At 38.8% G+C, this 17,025-nt stretch overlaps 1 protein-coding gene across 1 annotated transcript in view; it reads right to left on the bottom strand.

Annotated features, from left to right (window-relative positions):
• The window catches only part of SFMBT2 (Scm-like with four mbt domains 2), a 128,561-nt gene that overhangs the window by 72,990 nt on the left and 38,546 nt on the right, over nucleotides 1-17,025 (bottom strand). Inside the window, exon 4 of the mRNA XM_018566472.1 lies at nucleotides 1,104-1,192. Within this exon, the coding sequence (XP_018421974.1) occupies nucleotides 1,104-1,192 (89 nt within the window). The remainder of the gene's footprint in view (nucleotides 1-1,103; nucleotides 1,193-17,025) is intronic.

Here is a 17,025-nt window from a genome sequence, read left to right as displayed (position 1 = left end):
ATCTAAAGGGGAAGATATTTAGAGCAGCCCAAATAGCGCCACTGGTGGCTCTTCATGCCACCGTGGACGTCCCGTTGTGGGTCCTCCTAGAACTGCCCAATGCCCATCCAACTGCTCTCTCTACCATTCCATGGCTGCCCCCCTCTACCAGGCCTGCACACCTAAGCCCCCTTCTTCTCCACTTTTTAAGAGACTGGGATTCGGTTAAATACTCTAGCCACTTGCTTTCTCCCCATGTACCCCTAACCACAGTAATGGGGAACCCAATGTTTCCACCGACAGAAGAAACTCCCTCAGCCTTTGCCTGGTGGCCTATGCAGGGGTACTCCCTGATGTACCTTTTCCTTGATGGTGCCAGGATACGTACCAGGGACTCCTTTGTAGCTAATTCCAATCCCCCACCGAGGGAATTTTTTCGTTATCTCCAGCTGAGACACTGGATTCAATCTCTCCTTAAAAATGGAACTCCACCTCTCCTGCTATCAATTTTTGAACGTTGCATTAAAGATCCCTAAACCCCAAAACTTATTTTGATGCTCTATTCCCAATTGACTGCCCCTCCCTCTTCCCCACCCCCAACTTATGTAGCCAAATGGCGTGAAGACCTGGGTTCTACCAAGTCTCCAGAAGTTTCCCCCTATTTTGCCCTCCTATTTTTCCGTCCTTCACACCCAGTGTCTTTTACTCTGTGCCTCCTGGCTTTCTCTCCCTTCTTCCTTCTTGCTATCAATTCAATACTTACTGATATTCAACTTCAGTTACTACGCCTTCCCCAGAAGCACAAGCTTTACCACAAGCCTACCTTTGTATGCTGGGATGTAGATGCAGTCAGTTTTACACTGCGCTTTCACACGTCGGACCGTTGTCTGAGCACATATCTTATAATATGTTCAAGTGAGCTTCGATATCAAGCATGTTACGCACGTATGTGCTTTGTAACCTATTCTGGAGCTACCTGACAGTTTGTATGTTTTACTATGCTCAATAAAAAAAAAAACATTTTTGTGAAAAAAAACACCACTATTTACTTGAGTTTAAAATAAGAATAATTATTTTTAAAAATCAGATTAGTCTATATATACACGTATAAGTATTATACATACTCCCTCTAAAAGTTTTGCTGGCGCAGTCCTTGAACCAGTCAAATCATGAATCAGGAATTCAGCCCAATCAGTGCTCTTCTCCTTTATACCTGGGGAGAGAAAATCTTGCTTAGTTTTGCTACATCAAACATATTTATAGTATAACATTGTTATACACTTGGATTAGTGATACAAGGCAATGCAAGTTGTATTTGGATATGCACTTGATTATTTCTGGTGAATATAGTGCATAGCCTTAATATTGTCACATAATAAGTGACAACTGCACAATATCTAATTTTTTTACAATATGGGCTAAATTTATTGATGCTACAAATATATAAAATTGAAATAGTGAGCTTCTTTTGGGACAAGGATACTTGGAGGACTGATGGCAATTAAGCTATTTTTACTTCGCTGTACTACTGTAGCTCATAAAATATAAACCTTTTCATCATATAGATAACATTTTAGAATAATTAAAATCAGAATATCTAAATTTAGACTTGTATGATAAGAAAATTATTACATTGCAAACAGTACTATTGAAAACACTGGCCTTATTTATTAATGCCTAACTCCGGGCACTAGAAAAAACTATCATTGCAGTGGGGCCCCCCAGCTTTGCAAGGGTTATATGATCAGTTTGTCCAGGGGTAGAGGAATAAAGAGTAATACCTAACTTACAACTCACTCTGGCAGGCTCCCTTGGTCTGTGCGCCCTACAAAGCATCCTCTCTCAGTGCTCCTGGTTGCAGTTGCAAGCTTGTCTCCTCCACATATAATGTAGCACATTGTACGTTATGACGCCAAGGGGCCGTCCAGAGCCCGGACCGTCAAGGTGGAAAGGAGATTGCTGGAGCCTTCTGGATCAAGGGTAAGTAATAACACCTCGTCCTCTACACCCCAGACTTGACTCTTGCAGTGCTGGAAGGACCCACTGCAAGGGTTTTATTTCTTCTTAACCTCCCTGGCGGTATGATTATTCATGATTTTAGCATGCCAAAGTGGTACATTGTTTTGGACAAAGCTCTAGGGACAAAATTGAAGTGAAATAGTTTGATACATACGAGTAATCATAGTAGATTACATTGTATTTTGTGTACTCTGTGTAAATGTCATGTTTTCACTTTTGAATTTCCTGCCGGCTCTGCCCCCGAAAACGAAACTAAAAAACTCAGAAGCCGGCATCGGCCGGCCGCGTACAGCAGAGGACACCGTGGGCTCGCAGGGACAAGGTAAGTGACACTTTTGTGCTATCCCGAGTCTGGCTCGGGGTTACCGCTCTTGGTACTGAAAATTAACCCCGAGCCAGACTCGGGAATACCGCCACGGAGGTTAATCGCAGAGTTGGGCCTTAATGCAATGCAATAAGCAGTGGCACTAAGCTATGTGCAGTAACCCACAGAAACCATATTTCAAGTTTTATTTGTTTGGAACAGTTAGAATAATAAAAGATGATTGTTGATTAGGTGTTATGATTACTGAACTTTGCACACCGTCTCTAACTTATTTAATGTTAGGATCAATTCTGTTCTGTGCCATTTCTATATCTGGGAAAATTGCTTAGCCATTAATCAATCAATTTACCATTGCATCTTGCATATACAAGATTACCTATATAGTTCAAGATAATTAATCTGAAAACAGACATTGGAGAGTATATGTGCAAAAAATGTCCACTAATAATATTTGCAAAATGTAATCCACTAGCTGATGGCTATTAATATATAGGGGGTTAGAAAATTCAATTGTAAACGTTTATTACAGAACAAAAGTGCAGTATAGTATTTGATGGTTATGACATATCCAAGTGTATTATATTGATGTTCTTTAACATACAGTTATATACTTATTAAGCAATTTATGAAAAGTCTGCATCTCTGCAAGCACCAGACCAGGTTGTAAAATAACACATTGATGAATACTGATTGGTTGCTATGAGTTAATGAGCTGATGCAAGTTGTCTTGTCTTTAAAGTGTATGTAAAGCCAAAGGTTTTTATTTTAGTTTTTGATAAACTGTGTATGAGTTAGGACATCTGTCAGGTTTTTATTGCTGTATGTGTTCCCACTGGGGAAATTCGCAGCTCTGTTAGTCTTGGTGACCTCTGTCTCTTGTACAGAAAGGAACAGGAGGGGAAATCTCCCAATGGGGAAATGTGTTCTGGTGATAACGGTCTCAAGTCTTGCTTTGGAGAGCTTGTGACTGGGATCTTAACATAGATCTAGACCCAATAACATAAATGCAATATATTCAAGCTCACCAGTCCTAGGATGTGATGGCTGAATTAGTTTTCATGTGACTGGCTAAGAAACATTTTCAGCAAGTACAATAAGTGCCTGTTGATCTTGCTAGAAATGCTGTGTCCTTATCACTTCCTGCTATATGAACTAAAAGCCAAACAATGTTATCTTTCTTGTGCAAATTAGTAATCCAATGATCCCCCCATGTAATGGAGATAAAGAATGGAGGACATGTTTGAAATCAGGCATCATCATTTTAGCATAATTTTTTTAATCAAGCCTGGGTGGCAATCAGGGTTACTTCTGTGAATACAATAAAGGAGTAAATGAAGCCACCCAGTGACAGATGATTACAAATGATTACCAGCGAATAATAAAGGGAAAAAACTGAAATAAAGAAATGCAGGCATCGCCTCTAATGCATGGTAAGCAGCAATATATGAGTTTTTTGGTTTTCATGTTTAGATACATTATTTCCTACTTTATCCAAAGCAATAAAAAAGTGTTAGCTTTATATAAATATGATGTATAGTATATGCAAATACTGAAAATGTTAGTATGTCTGTAAAAACGCTAAAGGACCAATTTACTCAAATCACTTTAAAATTGCCCATGAAAGTGAGCAGAGTCCATTCTAGTGCAGAGCTGTTAACATGGCCAAGCCAATCTTTGGCTTGTAAGTTACTATAGGTGATGTTATTAGAAAAGTTTATACTACTCTGGAAACAAACCCTTAACAGTTCTTTTATGCATAAATTAGTTCCTCCATATGTTTTCACGGGCAGCTTTACATTGTGGGCCCAATAGTTTGTGTTTAAAGGCATTACTCTCCATACATACTCTCCATACACCACTGTGCTTTAGCAACAAAAGAAATTTGAAAGCATAAATACTTCAGGCAATAAAAGGTGTTGAGAATCTTTTCTCAATAACTTCAGTTATCCAATCTTGTCAGAAGCAAATTCCTGTTTATTTATTTTTTATCTCATGTGTAGATGATTGGGTATTCAAAGTAAACCCCACTACAATTTATTAAAAAAATCAAAGCATACATGCAGGTACCTGGAGGTGTCTGCTTTATGGACCTTTGGCCACTTAGGAGGTAAGGGGAGCCCACAGTTTAACTTTAAATAGCTACCGTATACTTTATGTCTACACAACAGCTGAAATTTAGTAGAAAAATAGGGTAAGATACAGTAAAAAAAATAAATATATATATATATATATAAAATTGCTTCTATTTTGTATGTTAAAATAATAAAATGCTGCCATTTTCAGAGGTTGTCATGTATTCATACTTATTAGTTGCACAGAACACACCGAGAACCATGTTTTCATTGCGCCATCCACACTGCTCACTGTACTGTAATCTTATAACAAGAACTGCGCTAGCAGCGCACCATTACTTTTCCTCTTCAAATAGTAGATCCAGTCTGCCCGCTGACTTATGCCTGCATCCCCCCATTCCCTGACCTTCCTTGGGTGCTTAGATCTGTGCAGTTGGATTAGTTCTAACTCCACATTTACTGTGTAGAACAGACAATTCCCTGAAAGTGCTGCATTTCTTATTTAGAGAGGAGCATGACCTGAATTTGTATTGCACGTGTTGGTGTTCAATAATTTAAAAGAGAGCTATGCCCTAACCTTTTCTGGCCATAGTTCACTTCAGGGTCATCGGTGGACATATACCAATGTCCTCCGGTGACCCAAAACTCAGTATATAGTGGGCTATCGCTGCAGCCGGGGCTGATCCTGACAATACTGTTGAGATCCACCATGCTGGCTTATTGACAGCCGGCTCTGCCTCTCTTAAGGCAGAGCCAGCTGTGCCTGCCTCTCCCCCATCCATCCCTCCAGTCAGTGCTAGAGAAACGGAGAGGGGAGGGGGAAATCCCTGCGGGGAGCGGTGACTGGCAGTCACTGTTCTATGCAGGGAGAGGGTCAGGAAGTCAGCGATTGGTGGTATGTGTTCTCTCACTTCCCGACTTGCTGTGTCTGTGTGTTTGTAGAGACATACATACCTTACTAAGGGTGGCGCAATAAGACCCTGCAAGGGAGAAGAGCCATCCCAAAATCGGATATCAGGGCCAGTGCTCAGGGGACCAGATGATTCTGCAGGAGACTAAAACTTTTAAACATCAAGGAGCAGAATCCATTGTAAGTGATTTATTTATAAACCTTTTGACTGTAGCCATCATTACTTTTTTGCTTTTGCTTATCAAATAAACCTCATTGAGCATAGGTGGATGGTTGCTATGGGTTACAGCACAAATATGTTGTTTCTAAATGTATTTCTTAATCTATCTTTAGGTTTGACATAACAGATATTGTTACATCAGTTTCAGGGATGAATCACACAAAACATAATGGGTGTTTTCCAGCAAGTCAGGAGAAAAGCATGCAGTCATAAAAACATTTATCTCTGTACTAAATGTCGAAAATAGGAAGTGCAGCCCTTAGAAACTTTAACTGATAACTTATTTCAAGGCCTTTCTAGGTCTTCCTTGCACAATATTACAGTGGTCTTACTGCTCAGTAAAACCTGCAATGAAGATTTATGTTGATTGCATCAAATTTCTAAAGCTTCAAAAAACTTTCAACATCCATAATGAGGTCACTTGAGAGGTCACAACAATATTAGCAAGATTAATGGGAAAACTATAGCACATTCTTAGAATTGTTATGCCTATATGCTATACACATATCTGTATATCAGACAGTGTAGTTATCATTCTTGCTGAACATCAGCTGGGAATAGAGAATAAACCATACAGAAAATCTATCCTGTAGTTAACAGCCATCCATATTATTTTAAATACAAATGATCCATAACATACAAATGGATATGATTGCCTATTACAATATTCAGCAATCCTCTGCCTCATCTTCATAAATTTTGGTCATAGTACAGATGAACGTCCCTTTAAAGATGTTCATAAGTGGCTCTAATATATGGGCAACAGGTCTGCCTTATGTAATGATAAACAATTCTCCAAATTAAAAAGGTACATCAAACTCCTGCAGCAACCACAATACATTTGGATCAAAGCACAAACAAAAGTTGCTCCACATGTTTTAGGAAGCAGCTTTACATTGGGGTCATAGTTGGTGTTTAAATGCACTACTCTCCATATATCAAAAGGCATTTGAAAGCATAAATACTTCAGGCAATGAGGCTGATATACTAAAAAGGAGCTGAAAATCTTTACTCAATAACTTGAGTGAAGATTCGGTTCAATTATTCAATCCAGTGAAAAGCAAATTCCTGTTTATTTACTTATTTCATCTGTAGAGGGTTGGGTATTCAAAGTGAACACAGCTACAATTTATAATGTAAAGAGTCTCAATTGCTTTAGTAAATCAGCCTCAGTGTATCCACTTCATTCAATGTGGATGTGTAGCATCAGTCTATTCACCCTCTCCAAGTAGAAACAGTGTTCGTCACCAAACCCCACGCAGGAATATGGTATTTGGGCAAGAATGTATGACACATTATGATAAAGGAATGGTAATATATCACCAACGTTGAGAGACATGTCTGTTTAAAGTATTTAGATTCAGTTCACAAGCAGTTTTTAAGTCTTTCTGGAAGTTCACAGGTGACAAACTTTGAGGCAAAAAAGTCTATGGAAGGCAAATCTTATTATACAATGTTGAACATTTGTAGTGCTAATAAACAAGCAAAAAAGGCATGGGAAGCCAGGCACTGTCATGGGCAACATGTGCTAATGCCAAAATTTAAAAAAATAAACTAGAGCCTAGGGGTGAGATGTTAGGAACAAGCAGATGTATTTAAATAAAATGGCAAAGTGTTTAAGTGGTCTTAACAAAAGGCTAATGCTCAATGAGCTGATGGTACCAGATGCTTAGCAGGTTTGCCATGGCAAGCAGTTCTTTCCATGCAATGGCAAGACGCTATTCAGTGCACGGGATTATCAAAAGCTAATCATTTGTCATGTAGCAGATCTGCATCTTCAGAAGGGGCATGCTCACTAATAGTAGCATCCTCAAAGGACTCTGAATACTGATACTAGCAAAGTCATTAGCATATCTGGAAACCTGACGAATCTTGGCTGACGATGTCAGCTTTTTTTTTGCATTACCAGCTGGGCTCAGTTCTCTAGCCTAGCAGGTACAAGCTGAATTCTCTGAAGAAAGAAGCCGGTAAATGTGAAAGCCGCTTCCAGAAGGTAACACGGAACCCTGAGGTTTGGTCTGTGTTCCCGGCAGACCAATATTTGGGCATCTAGCTTTAGCACTGACTTGGAGCTGTACTTCCAAGTGGTGCTATAAACATTAGTATCCCTGCTCTGAAAGTCAAAGAGACCCCAGGAGATGAGCAAGGAATAGGGCTTCTGTTGTGTTTGGTGTATGGGCTGTTGACAATGTTACCTGGACTACTGCAGCTAGCTAACAGATGCACACCTGTATATTGTACTAAAATACTGGAGCAGACAGTCCTACTGACACCGTGGAAATGTTTGTACTATTGACATCTCTGCAGTGGTATTTTTTCTTACTACCGACACACCAGCATTTTTTCCTCCCACTGACACCAATCTAGTGCCATTTTTCCCATCCAATGGCATTGCCCATGCAGGACCATTATTTTCTTTCCAGGGACACCACCAATGCACAAACATTTTTCCCTCACATCAATGCAGGGGCATTTCTTCCTTTGCCACAGTTAGTCCCATATTTTGCACCACTATAAACTTTAATACACTGTGGTGTGCCACAACCATTGGCACTATTTCAGCACATGTAGCAAACATTAACTATGTTTTGGCACGGTGTACTATGCAAGGCCACACCTCTACTACGCTCCCCTGTTCTACTGCCATTTTCAGACCCAATGATTTACAAAAGTTCTCTGTCATTGGTCACTGGCTCATCACTCGTGATGCATGTTGCTGTTATGAAGAGTTATGTTAATACACTATAATTAGCAAAATGTACTTTTGTTTACAACACATCTGCTCAGTACATGTTAAGATATTGGAAAAAGTGCATCTAAGCACATTTTCCAATATCATTTATATATGGTATTCCTTGAAGGAAAAAATATATCCTTCTGCTCGCTTAACTCCCTTTTCACCTCCTCCCATGCTCGCCTCCAGGACTTCTCCAGCGCTTCTCCCATCCTCTGGAACTCCCTCGACCAGTCTGTCTCGCTATCTCCTACTATGTCAGCCTTTAGCGATCACTGAAAACTCATCTTTTCAGGGAAGCCTATCCTACCTCAAGCTATAAACTCTTCTTTTCACTTTGTCCATCAGCTCACCCCTTGCAGTTATTAGCTTTTATATCAAACACCCCTCCTTTTAGATTGTAGTCTCTCATGAGCAGGGCCTCATAACCCCTGTGTCTTGAATTGCATTGTAACTGTACGGTCTCCCTTTATTTTGTAAACCACTGTGCAAATTGTTGGCGCTCTATAAATCCTGTATTATTATAGTAATAACAATAATAATTAAATCTTTGCAAGTGGAAAATAATAAAAAAGGACAAGAGGCTGAAATAAAAAAATATTGTTGGCTTTCTCCTTTGAAAACTGTCAACATGGAATTTGTTCTGAATGGCTCATTGGCAGGAAGTGGTTTGCCTCTGTCCATTACTCCTCCATGGGAAGAATGTTTTCTACTTTTATGAATAAATATAAGCAGTGTAAATATAGCTTACTATTCATTGCCATCTACATTTCATACTGGCCTTTGTTTTTGACAATTACAGTGACAAAATGAAATATGTTAGCCTATTCTATAATATTTACCACTGAAAAAAAATATTTAAATAAAAACATATTTTCTCTTTAAAGGTTCTTGCAGCTCTGCAAACTGCACTCAAATAATTGCTTATTCATCAAAGCACATACACCCAGTAAAAGAGTATGGTCTCTCTGCTTGATTTGCATGTGTCAGATGCTAGCAGAAACTGCTACGTACAGTTTTGTGGAAGAGAAACTGTAAACAAGGTCATTGCAAAAGAGCCTATTCATTTATAGACACGTTGCAAGAATTAATTAATATGCAATAAAGGCATGTTCTTTAGAAATAAGGATATTCAATGTACATGTGATAATTCATCTGGTATTAGATTAAGCCTACTTAACTAACATCAACATAGTCAAGTTGACAGAAAAGCCTAATTTGCTAACGAATGACATAGTTCATTAGTGCAATCATCAGAATCGTTGCCAGTAACATATTAAGTATGTATTCATCTTGCTTAACCAGAAATACTTGATTAAATCTGTGGTAAAACTATAGATCCATTTTATTTAAAAGACATGCACCTATGACATTTAAAAGAGAAAGCATAGCTGAAACTGATTTCAGACTGTCTCAGCTAATTAAAGGTCTTCATGAAGCAGGACACAGCAAACAGGTGAACAGCATTAAATAATCAATTCCTTTGATTGTCTGTGAAGGTTCTCATTCATCCAGGTCATGGCATATCTGTAATAAAATAAGTCAAGGCAACTGGACTTGCTGTATTTTTCTTGAAGACGTTTTACTGGTCATCCAACCAGCTTTCTCAATTCAGAATGACTAGTACAAAAGAAAAAATTCCCAGATAATTTTTGTACAAGTCATTCTAAATTGAGAAAGCTGGTTGGAAGAAAAATACAGCAAGTCCAGTTGCCTTGACTTATTTTATTACAGATATACAATGACCTGGATGAATGAGAACCTACACAGACATATAAAGGGGTTTATTTATAAACAATGTACTGAGCCTTTCACCCTGCCAATATCTGTGAACATTCATTTTGGGGAGAATAATGCCAAAAACTAATATTCTAAATATATTTTGTTTCCCAGTTCACATGTAGTGTGCTCTAATAATACATTATGGCCACTAAATAGAGGAGAATAGGAAAGACGTATTTATTTCCTATGCACCTCAGCGCCATCCAGTCTTGGAAAAAATATATTAACATTAGTTTTTGGCATTATTCACCCAAAACGAATGTTCACAGATATTCACAGGCTCAGCATGTATCTGGAACACAACACACACATGCTAATTTCATCTAAGTAGGTTTACAGCAGACATTTAGCCGTTGTGTATACAGTGGGCCATGCACGGCTGGAAATCTTGTAAAGCAATTGTAAATCCTTATAACAATCATCCTGTCTCTGAAGCCAGCATCTTTAAAGTTGGCCATACATCTTACAATCCAACTCTACAATCTTTCTTGGATTTACCAGCAGCCATTTAATTTAAGGGCCTTTTTGATTGACTCTACATGAAAAATCAAATGTTTAGGAAAGCCTTTGCACAACAGTTGTTGGTAAATTTAAAAGACTGTACAGAGATTGTCCAATCAGATTCTGACATATATGTATGTTAAACCTTAAAAATGCATTCCGGTACCTTAGCAATTAAAAAAATTTTGTTCCCCATAATCCCTGTGTGAGCTCAATCTCATAATGGACAACAATCTCATGTTTAGTTTACTAATTTCTATTGAATTTGTAGTCTAAAGGTGCCCATACACTGCTCGATTCTCGTACGAGAATCGCGGGAAATCCCGCGATCGTACGAGAATCGAACAGTGTAACCGAAGACGTGCGACCGTTTCTACTGTACGGTCGCACGTCTTTTGTCTAAGGAGCATGTTAGAAAACCAGCCGAGAATCTTACGATTTTCGGCTGGTTTGAACAGTGCTCAGGAGACAAATGCCGAATGGGCCGGTGTGCGCACGCGCACACTGCCCGTTCAGCATTGCGGTCATCGGAAGCCCGCCCCTCAGGGGGGCGGGCTTGCGATGATCGAGAGTGCGCTCTGCCTGTCCAAGATGGGCAGATCGTACGTTTTTTTTATCACTTTACAACCATCGCAAGACTAAGGTCTTGCGATGGTTGTACAGTGTATGGCCACCTTAAGTTGGAGTGGTAGCTCCTTTACATCACACACAGGGACCCAGGAGACATACATTCTTGTGCTGCCTCTGTGATCCTGCAGGTAGCAGTAAATGTATCTTTTAAATATTGAATTTGGATCTCCCTTTCAGCTGAAGATTTCAAAGGACTATCGCACAGTAAAAGGAGAGCTCTATGATGTATGCTATGGTTATTTTTGTGGCACTGTGCCCCTCTTGTGATGATATTAAAGCAGAACTGTAGCAAGGTATATAAGACCGATCATTTAATCAAACTGAGAACACAAATGACTAATAGCTCTGGGAGAAGAACATGAGGCTACAAACTAGGAAAGGTCATAGTAAAATATAAATAGATCATTTATTAAATAGTCTAATTCTCTGATATCTATACAAAAGAATATTAGCAATATATTTTGTAATCAATTAAACCAAGTTTGTTTGCATTGCCCCAACTGGTTTAATAAATCCAGCCTTGATAGATTGTTGTTGTTTACAGTACCAGCTGTTTCTATATTCTTTTACAAGGCTATTCCTGAGGAAATTGGTACAAATCAAGTTCTATTTGATTCTGTTATCTTTGTAATGCTGTAGGACCTAAATAAAGAGCATTATACACAAACTGTGCCAACTTAATAATGATTAGCAAAAGTGAACTCATTCATTGAACAGTGTGGAATGTATAAGTCCTACAAAAATCTACCAAAGATTATGGAGGACGTAGGTGCAAAGCATACTGTGAGTGAACTTTTGAGATAAAAACAATAATTATGTCGCTCCTAAGTGTCACCACATGCCTTCTGTGAAGTATCTAGAAAAAGTTACAAAGGAAATGCATTGGCAGGGGGCTGCAATGTTTTTCATTTTTAATTAATGGAACGATTCCCAGTATCCCTTTACATACATATGGCTCGTTGCCAGCTGTGGCCTATAATAGGTAACATGCAAATCTAGAGATGCCAGGCATGCTTTTTTGATATAAGTCTGTAAGCAGAGAGTCCTCTATCATAAAGCAGTAGGAAATGTAAACTAGTATAACTATAGATAAATGTATGCAGAGCTTGATCAGTAGAGAAGATTAAGTAAAATAGGTTGTTAAATATGTCTTGTGAACGTAGGAAAGAAATTATAATAAGAGCTATAATAAGAACTATTTGTGCATTATGAATACTTTAGCAGTTCTGCTTGCCCAAAAACCTAATTTTTGTAAAAGTTATTCATCTGCTTAAATTATATTAATGTATGTAGTCTGCTAGTCCTTTTTTTGTACAGCACTCACAGCACACATATGTTGTCCACCAGAATTCATTACAATATCACCATGACAACCCTACCACAACTCCAGCTTCTTCTACCATCAGTGTAAAAAAGATTTTAAGACTAATACTGTAAATATCTGCTTGAATATGGAATGGAAAAACAATTAAAAAGCAAAGCTATTGTAAGAGTTTGACTATCAATACAAAGTATATATTTACATGCAGTAATAACCATTTCAGCATTAGGAAATTTAACCCCGAGCCACACTCGGGAATACCGCCAGGGAGGTTAATCAAAGGAGTTTCTGTAAAAAATAAGTCAAGGCAACTGGACCTGCTGTATTTTTCTTGAAGACGTTTCACTGGTTACCCAAACAGCTTTCTCAATTTAGAATGACTTGTACAAAAATTATCTGGGATTTTTTTCTTTGTACAAGTCATTCTGAATTGAGAAAGCTGGTTGGATGACTAGTGAAACGTCTTCAAGAAAAATACAGCAAGTCCAGTTGTCTTGACTTATTTTTTACAGATATACCATGACCTGGATGATGAGAACCTTCACGGACAATCAAAGCAATTGCTTATTTCATGCTGTTCACCTGTTTGCTGTGTCCTGCTTCATGAAGTCCTTTAATTAGAGGAGACAGTCTAAAATCAGTTTCAGCTATGCTTTCTCTTTTAAATGTCATAGGTGCACCCTGTATTAAATGTTTTTTTTTGTAAAATCAAGATTTAACAAAGAGTACAAAAATGATGTGTTTAAAAATAAAAACGCATCTGAAAAAAACCTAAAATTAACCCCAAATCATATTTTTTTCTCAGACACAAAAGGTTACAAAGATATTTACGCTACATGAAGTATAAGTGTAACCATCAAAAATTATCTTTTGTACACAAAGAACATGGTTGTATAAAATATGTGATTATTGTGACGGACTGAACCATCACTGGGGCTGCTGGAGGAGCCTGAGGGCTAGCGATTACGGACCTAGGATTATGGAGACCCCCCTTGTTGGGTTGAACTGGTTGTCCGGGGCCCATGGATGGCTGTTGCGGGGGAGCCTGGCCCTACAGCTGTCCAATTTCACAATTCAATAACTGCTCTGGAAACCTAATGTTAATGACAATGGATTATCCCAGCAGACGGACCAATCCCTGCTGACTCTGTTTCAAGTCTTCATTTGCATGACCAATAGGAAGGTGTTGGTTGGGGCGGGGTGTTCAAACTGTTGTGTATAAAAGTGTGTGTGTGTGCATTCAATAAAGCAGATTCCTGTTTGAACTTACATACAGCCTGCCTGGTGTTTGTTCTGAGCTATAGCAACTGGATTCGAATGGCACATAGCCGTAGTGCAAATCCCGGAGCATCGGACGACCGAAGAATCAGACGTTTCGGTCTGAAATCTGAGGAGTGGCGGGAGAGTGGATCCGAGCAAGCAGGGGCTTGTTACAATTATTATTAGCATTGGAATAAAAAAATAACTACCCTGATAACAACACATTTTTTCCTATTTTTCTAGCCTTAAAAGATTCATAAACCTAACCCACATTTTAATATTTTATACCATATTTTGATTTTTTTTCTTTGTATCACTTCAATTATTAAGTCCTATCATTTTGCAACTGGCAATAAAACCAGGAAGTAAATCAGACAATAGTCTCGGGAAACATATAACAATTCCATTTTTTTCTAAGGATTACCAGATATAATAAATGGGTGGATCTGATCCAAATAATTGCCAAGATAAAAGACAAATAATCCAGTTGCTCTTTTAGCCTGTAGACATAAAGGCAATTTGCACAATAAAAACAGTATTAACGTCTTTGAAGAGGTGTGAATGGGTGGGTGCTGTATATAGTATCAAGTTAATCCAGTTACGTGATAAAAGTGTTGGAATACTAGAAAGTTAAGCCACGTGACAATATATCTAGCAGACAATACTTAATTTCATAATTCAAAAGAGTTAATTGCTTTCGGTATGAAAATTTGATGCAATCATGATCAGCATTACTGTAAATGCCCACCTTAAATAGAAAATACATAACATATAAGTTAGCAGTTCATTTTTTGCTTCCAGATGTTTACTTTAATGAAATAAAGCAGAGAACATAATTTAAACTATGTAATCAACCAGAGATTTGATTTAGAAAAGAAATAAAATATGGTGAATGACTCTGTTTTGAGACGTGACATTAGTGTTGAACAAAGGTACTCAAGGTGATGTAGATGACTGAGATGCAGTGGCGTCACAAGGGGGGTGCGGCCCGCAGGATGCCACCATTGGAGTGGTGACACCAAAATGACTGACTGACAGTAATTTTGGTGTCACCCACTCTGAAAAGTCGGGCACTCTGTCATTGAATGAGAGCCCAACAGTGTCAGGAGAGAGGAGAGGACACGGCGGCATACCTCATCCCGCCGGGTGAACGTCCTTACTTCTCTCTTCATCTTGGTGATGGACACCGGCAGGCATCAATAAGATGACCGGGCATGCGCAATGACGGGCATGCGGATGGCGACGTCACGCGCATGCGCGATGACGTCATGGCTGGGTATCACCCGGTCTCTGCTCTGGGTGACACACGGCCTCGGGACGCCCCTGCTCAGATGCGAGTTGATGCGAGGTCACTTTAAACTGGATGGGCACAATAAGTAATGAGATAACTAGAGCTGCCTTCCTCAGCCAATTATATATCTGCAGTATAAGAACAGGAATAGTTTTGTGTTTATCAGATGATTGCCTAAAAACCTGCCTATTAATGTGCCCATTTCCTACATTGCTGCACCCCAAGTCTCTGCATCAGTCATTTTGTACCCTATGTAGAATGGAGAGTTGCAAAGATCTACACAGTTTCTTTAATATTCTCTTTAGCGGCCTGGAGTCGAAAGCTGGATACACACTGTTCAAATTTTGGCTGGTTCCCGATGAACCAACTGTAATTTGTACCGTGGGTGGCGCTTTCACCACCCTTCTGCCCGGCATGCTTCAATCAGACAATAGAAGGAACCAGTTGAAAAATTCTCGGTCGAACAGAGCTAGCAGCCAATTAGCTGTTAGCGCCATGCGGGCATTTTAACAGTGGCCGCCAGCCACTGTCAGAATACCATGCAAGCATTTTCGCACAGCCCACTGGTTGAATGAACAATAGAACCTTACTTAAAAAGTGAAATAGCTGGCCATGGTTTGAGGTTTTAACACTCTATATACTGCATTTTCTCTTGTGGTTGTCATTGCAGGCAATATGTCACCTGAATCTAAACCTTAACAATCAACTTCTCTTATTTGCTACATTTTGATCTTTTAAATATATCACTGAAAGTTTTTTTGTTATAGCTGTACAATAAGTGAAGAAAATACCTGTTGATCCTGACAGAAATGTAGTGATCTTATAACATCCTATGCAAATCTTAAACAGCATGATCAAACCTGCCTAATTCACCTTCCAACAACACCTCCCAACTATAGTTGGGGGTATAGTTGGGGTTGAATAAAGACATAAGTCCATCAAGTCCAACCCAAATAGGTCCACGCTATATAACTATGTTATGGAGAACAGGAGAAGGGGGGATGTTTTGTAGTCCTGTCCTAGGGCGACAACACTGATCTTCTATAGATAAAAAGCAGTAAATGAGCGTAGTCTGGAAGTGTGTTGCTGGCTGGATCACAAGATAAAAAAAGGGAAAAAAAAACTCTTTAAAAATAAAGAAAAATGCAGCCACCGCCTCTAAGGACTGGAAAGCTGTTATATATTGCATTTCTGTTCTTGGGTCACATTCTAGTTACTCTGGCTGGAAACTTGTGCAATACTAATTTGATGACAAATGCCAAAAAACGGCCATTAATTAGATGTGCCTACACTAAAAATGCTGTTTATGCAAAAGTGACATACTGTTTATGGAGAAGTACATTAATCACTCAGCACAAGTAAGCTTTCCTATTATAGTGACAAAATCCTCATTAGTGCTTAGTTTTTCTTTTCCGTGTCTTTGCTGTAGTGTCCTAAGGTGCCAATAAATGTTCTTCATGCACTAACAGGAAATCGGACAGAATCATAAGAAGTATAGGGCAAGAATGATTGCTGAAAAGAAACAAAAACTGTTATTTGGACTGCACTCTGCCTTGCAGAAGGGTGCTGGCCATTCCATTTATCTAGCAAAGAAGCTATCGGCGACAATGTCATACTCATACAAACAACTGTATAACTATTCCCCAGCAACGGACAAGCTAAATAAGTAGTGGGACTATTTCATGCAACTGGAATCTTTATAAAAATAACATGGATTATATAGTGGCCATTCCTAATTCTAAGATAGACAACTCCTTTACAAGATTCTTAGACATTGATATAAAACATCATGATGTATATGTTGTAGGTTGGCATATGTATAGTCAAAGGTTTTTTTTAAAAGTTTTGGATAGAGTAGGTAAGGGTTAGAACCTGGGTCAAGTTTTGATTGCTGTCACTGCATCTGCTGGGTAGATTCACCTTATTTTCCCTGGTGGCCATTGGCACCAAGACAGTAAGTGATGGGAATGCCAAAATTGTA

Source organism: Nanorana parkeri, unplaced genomic scaffold (genome assembly GCF_000935625.1).
Source record: "Nanorana parkeri isolate BGI_ZX_2015 unplaced genomic scaffold, ASM93562v1 scaffold27, whole genome shotgun sequence".
In the NCBI taxonomy this organism is placed as follows: domain Eukaryota; kingdom Metazoa; phylum Chordata; class Amphibia; order Anura; family Dicroglossidae; genus Nanorana; species Nanorana parkeri.
Note: the sequence above shows the minus strand (reverse complement) of the source record. Positions and strands in the feature narration are given on the sequence as shown.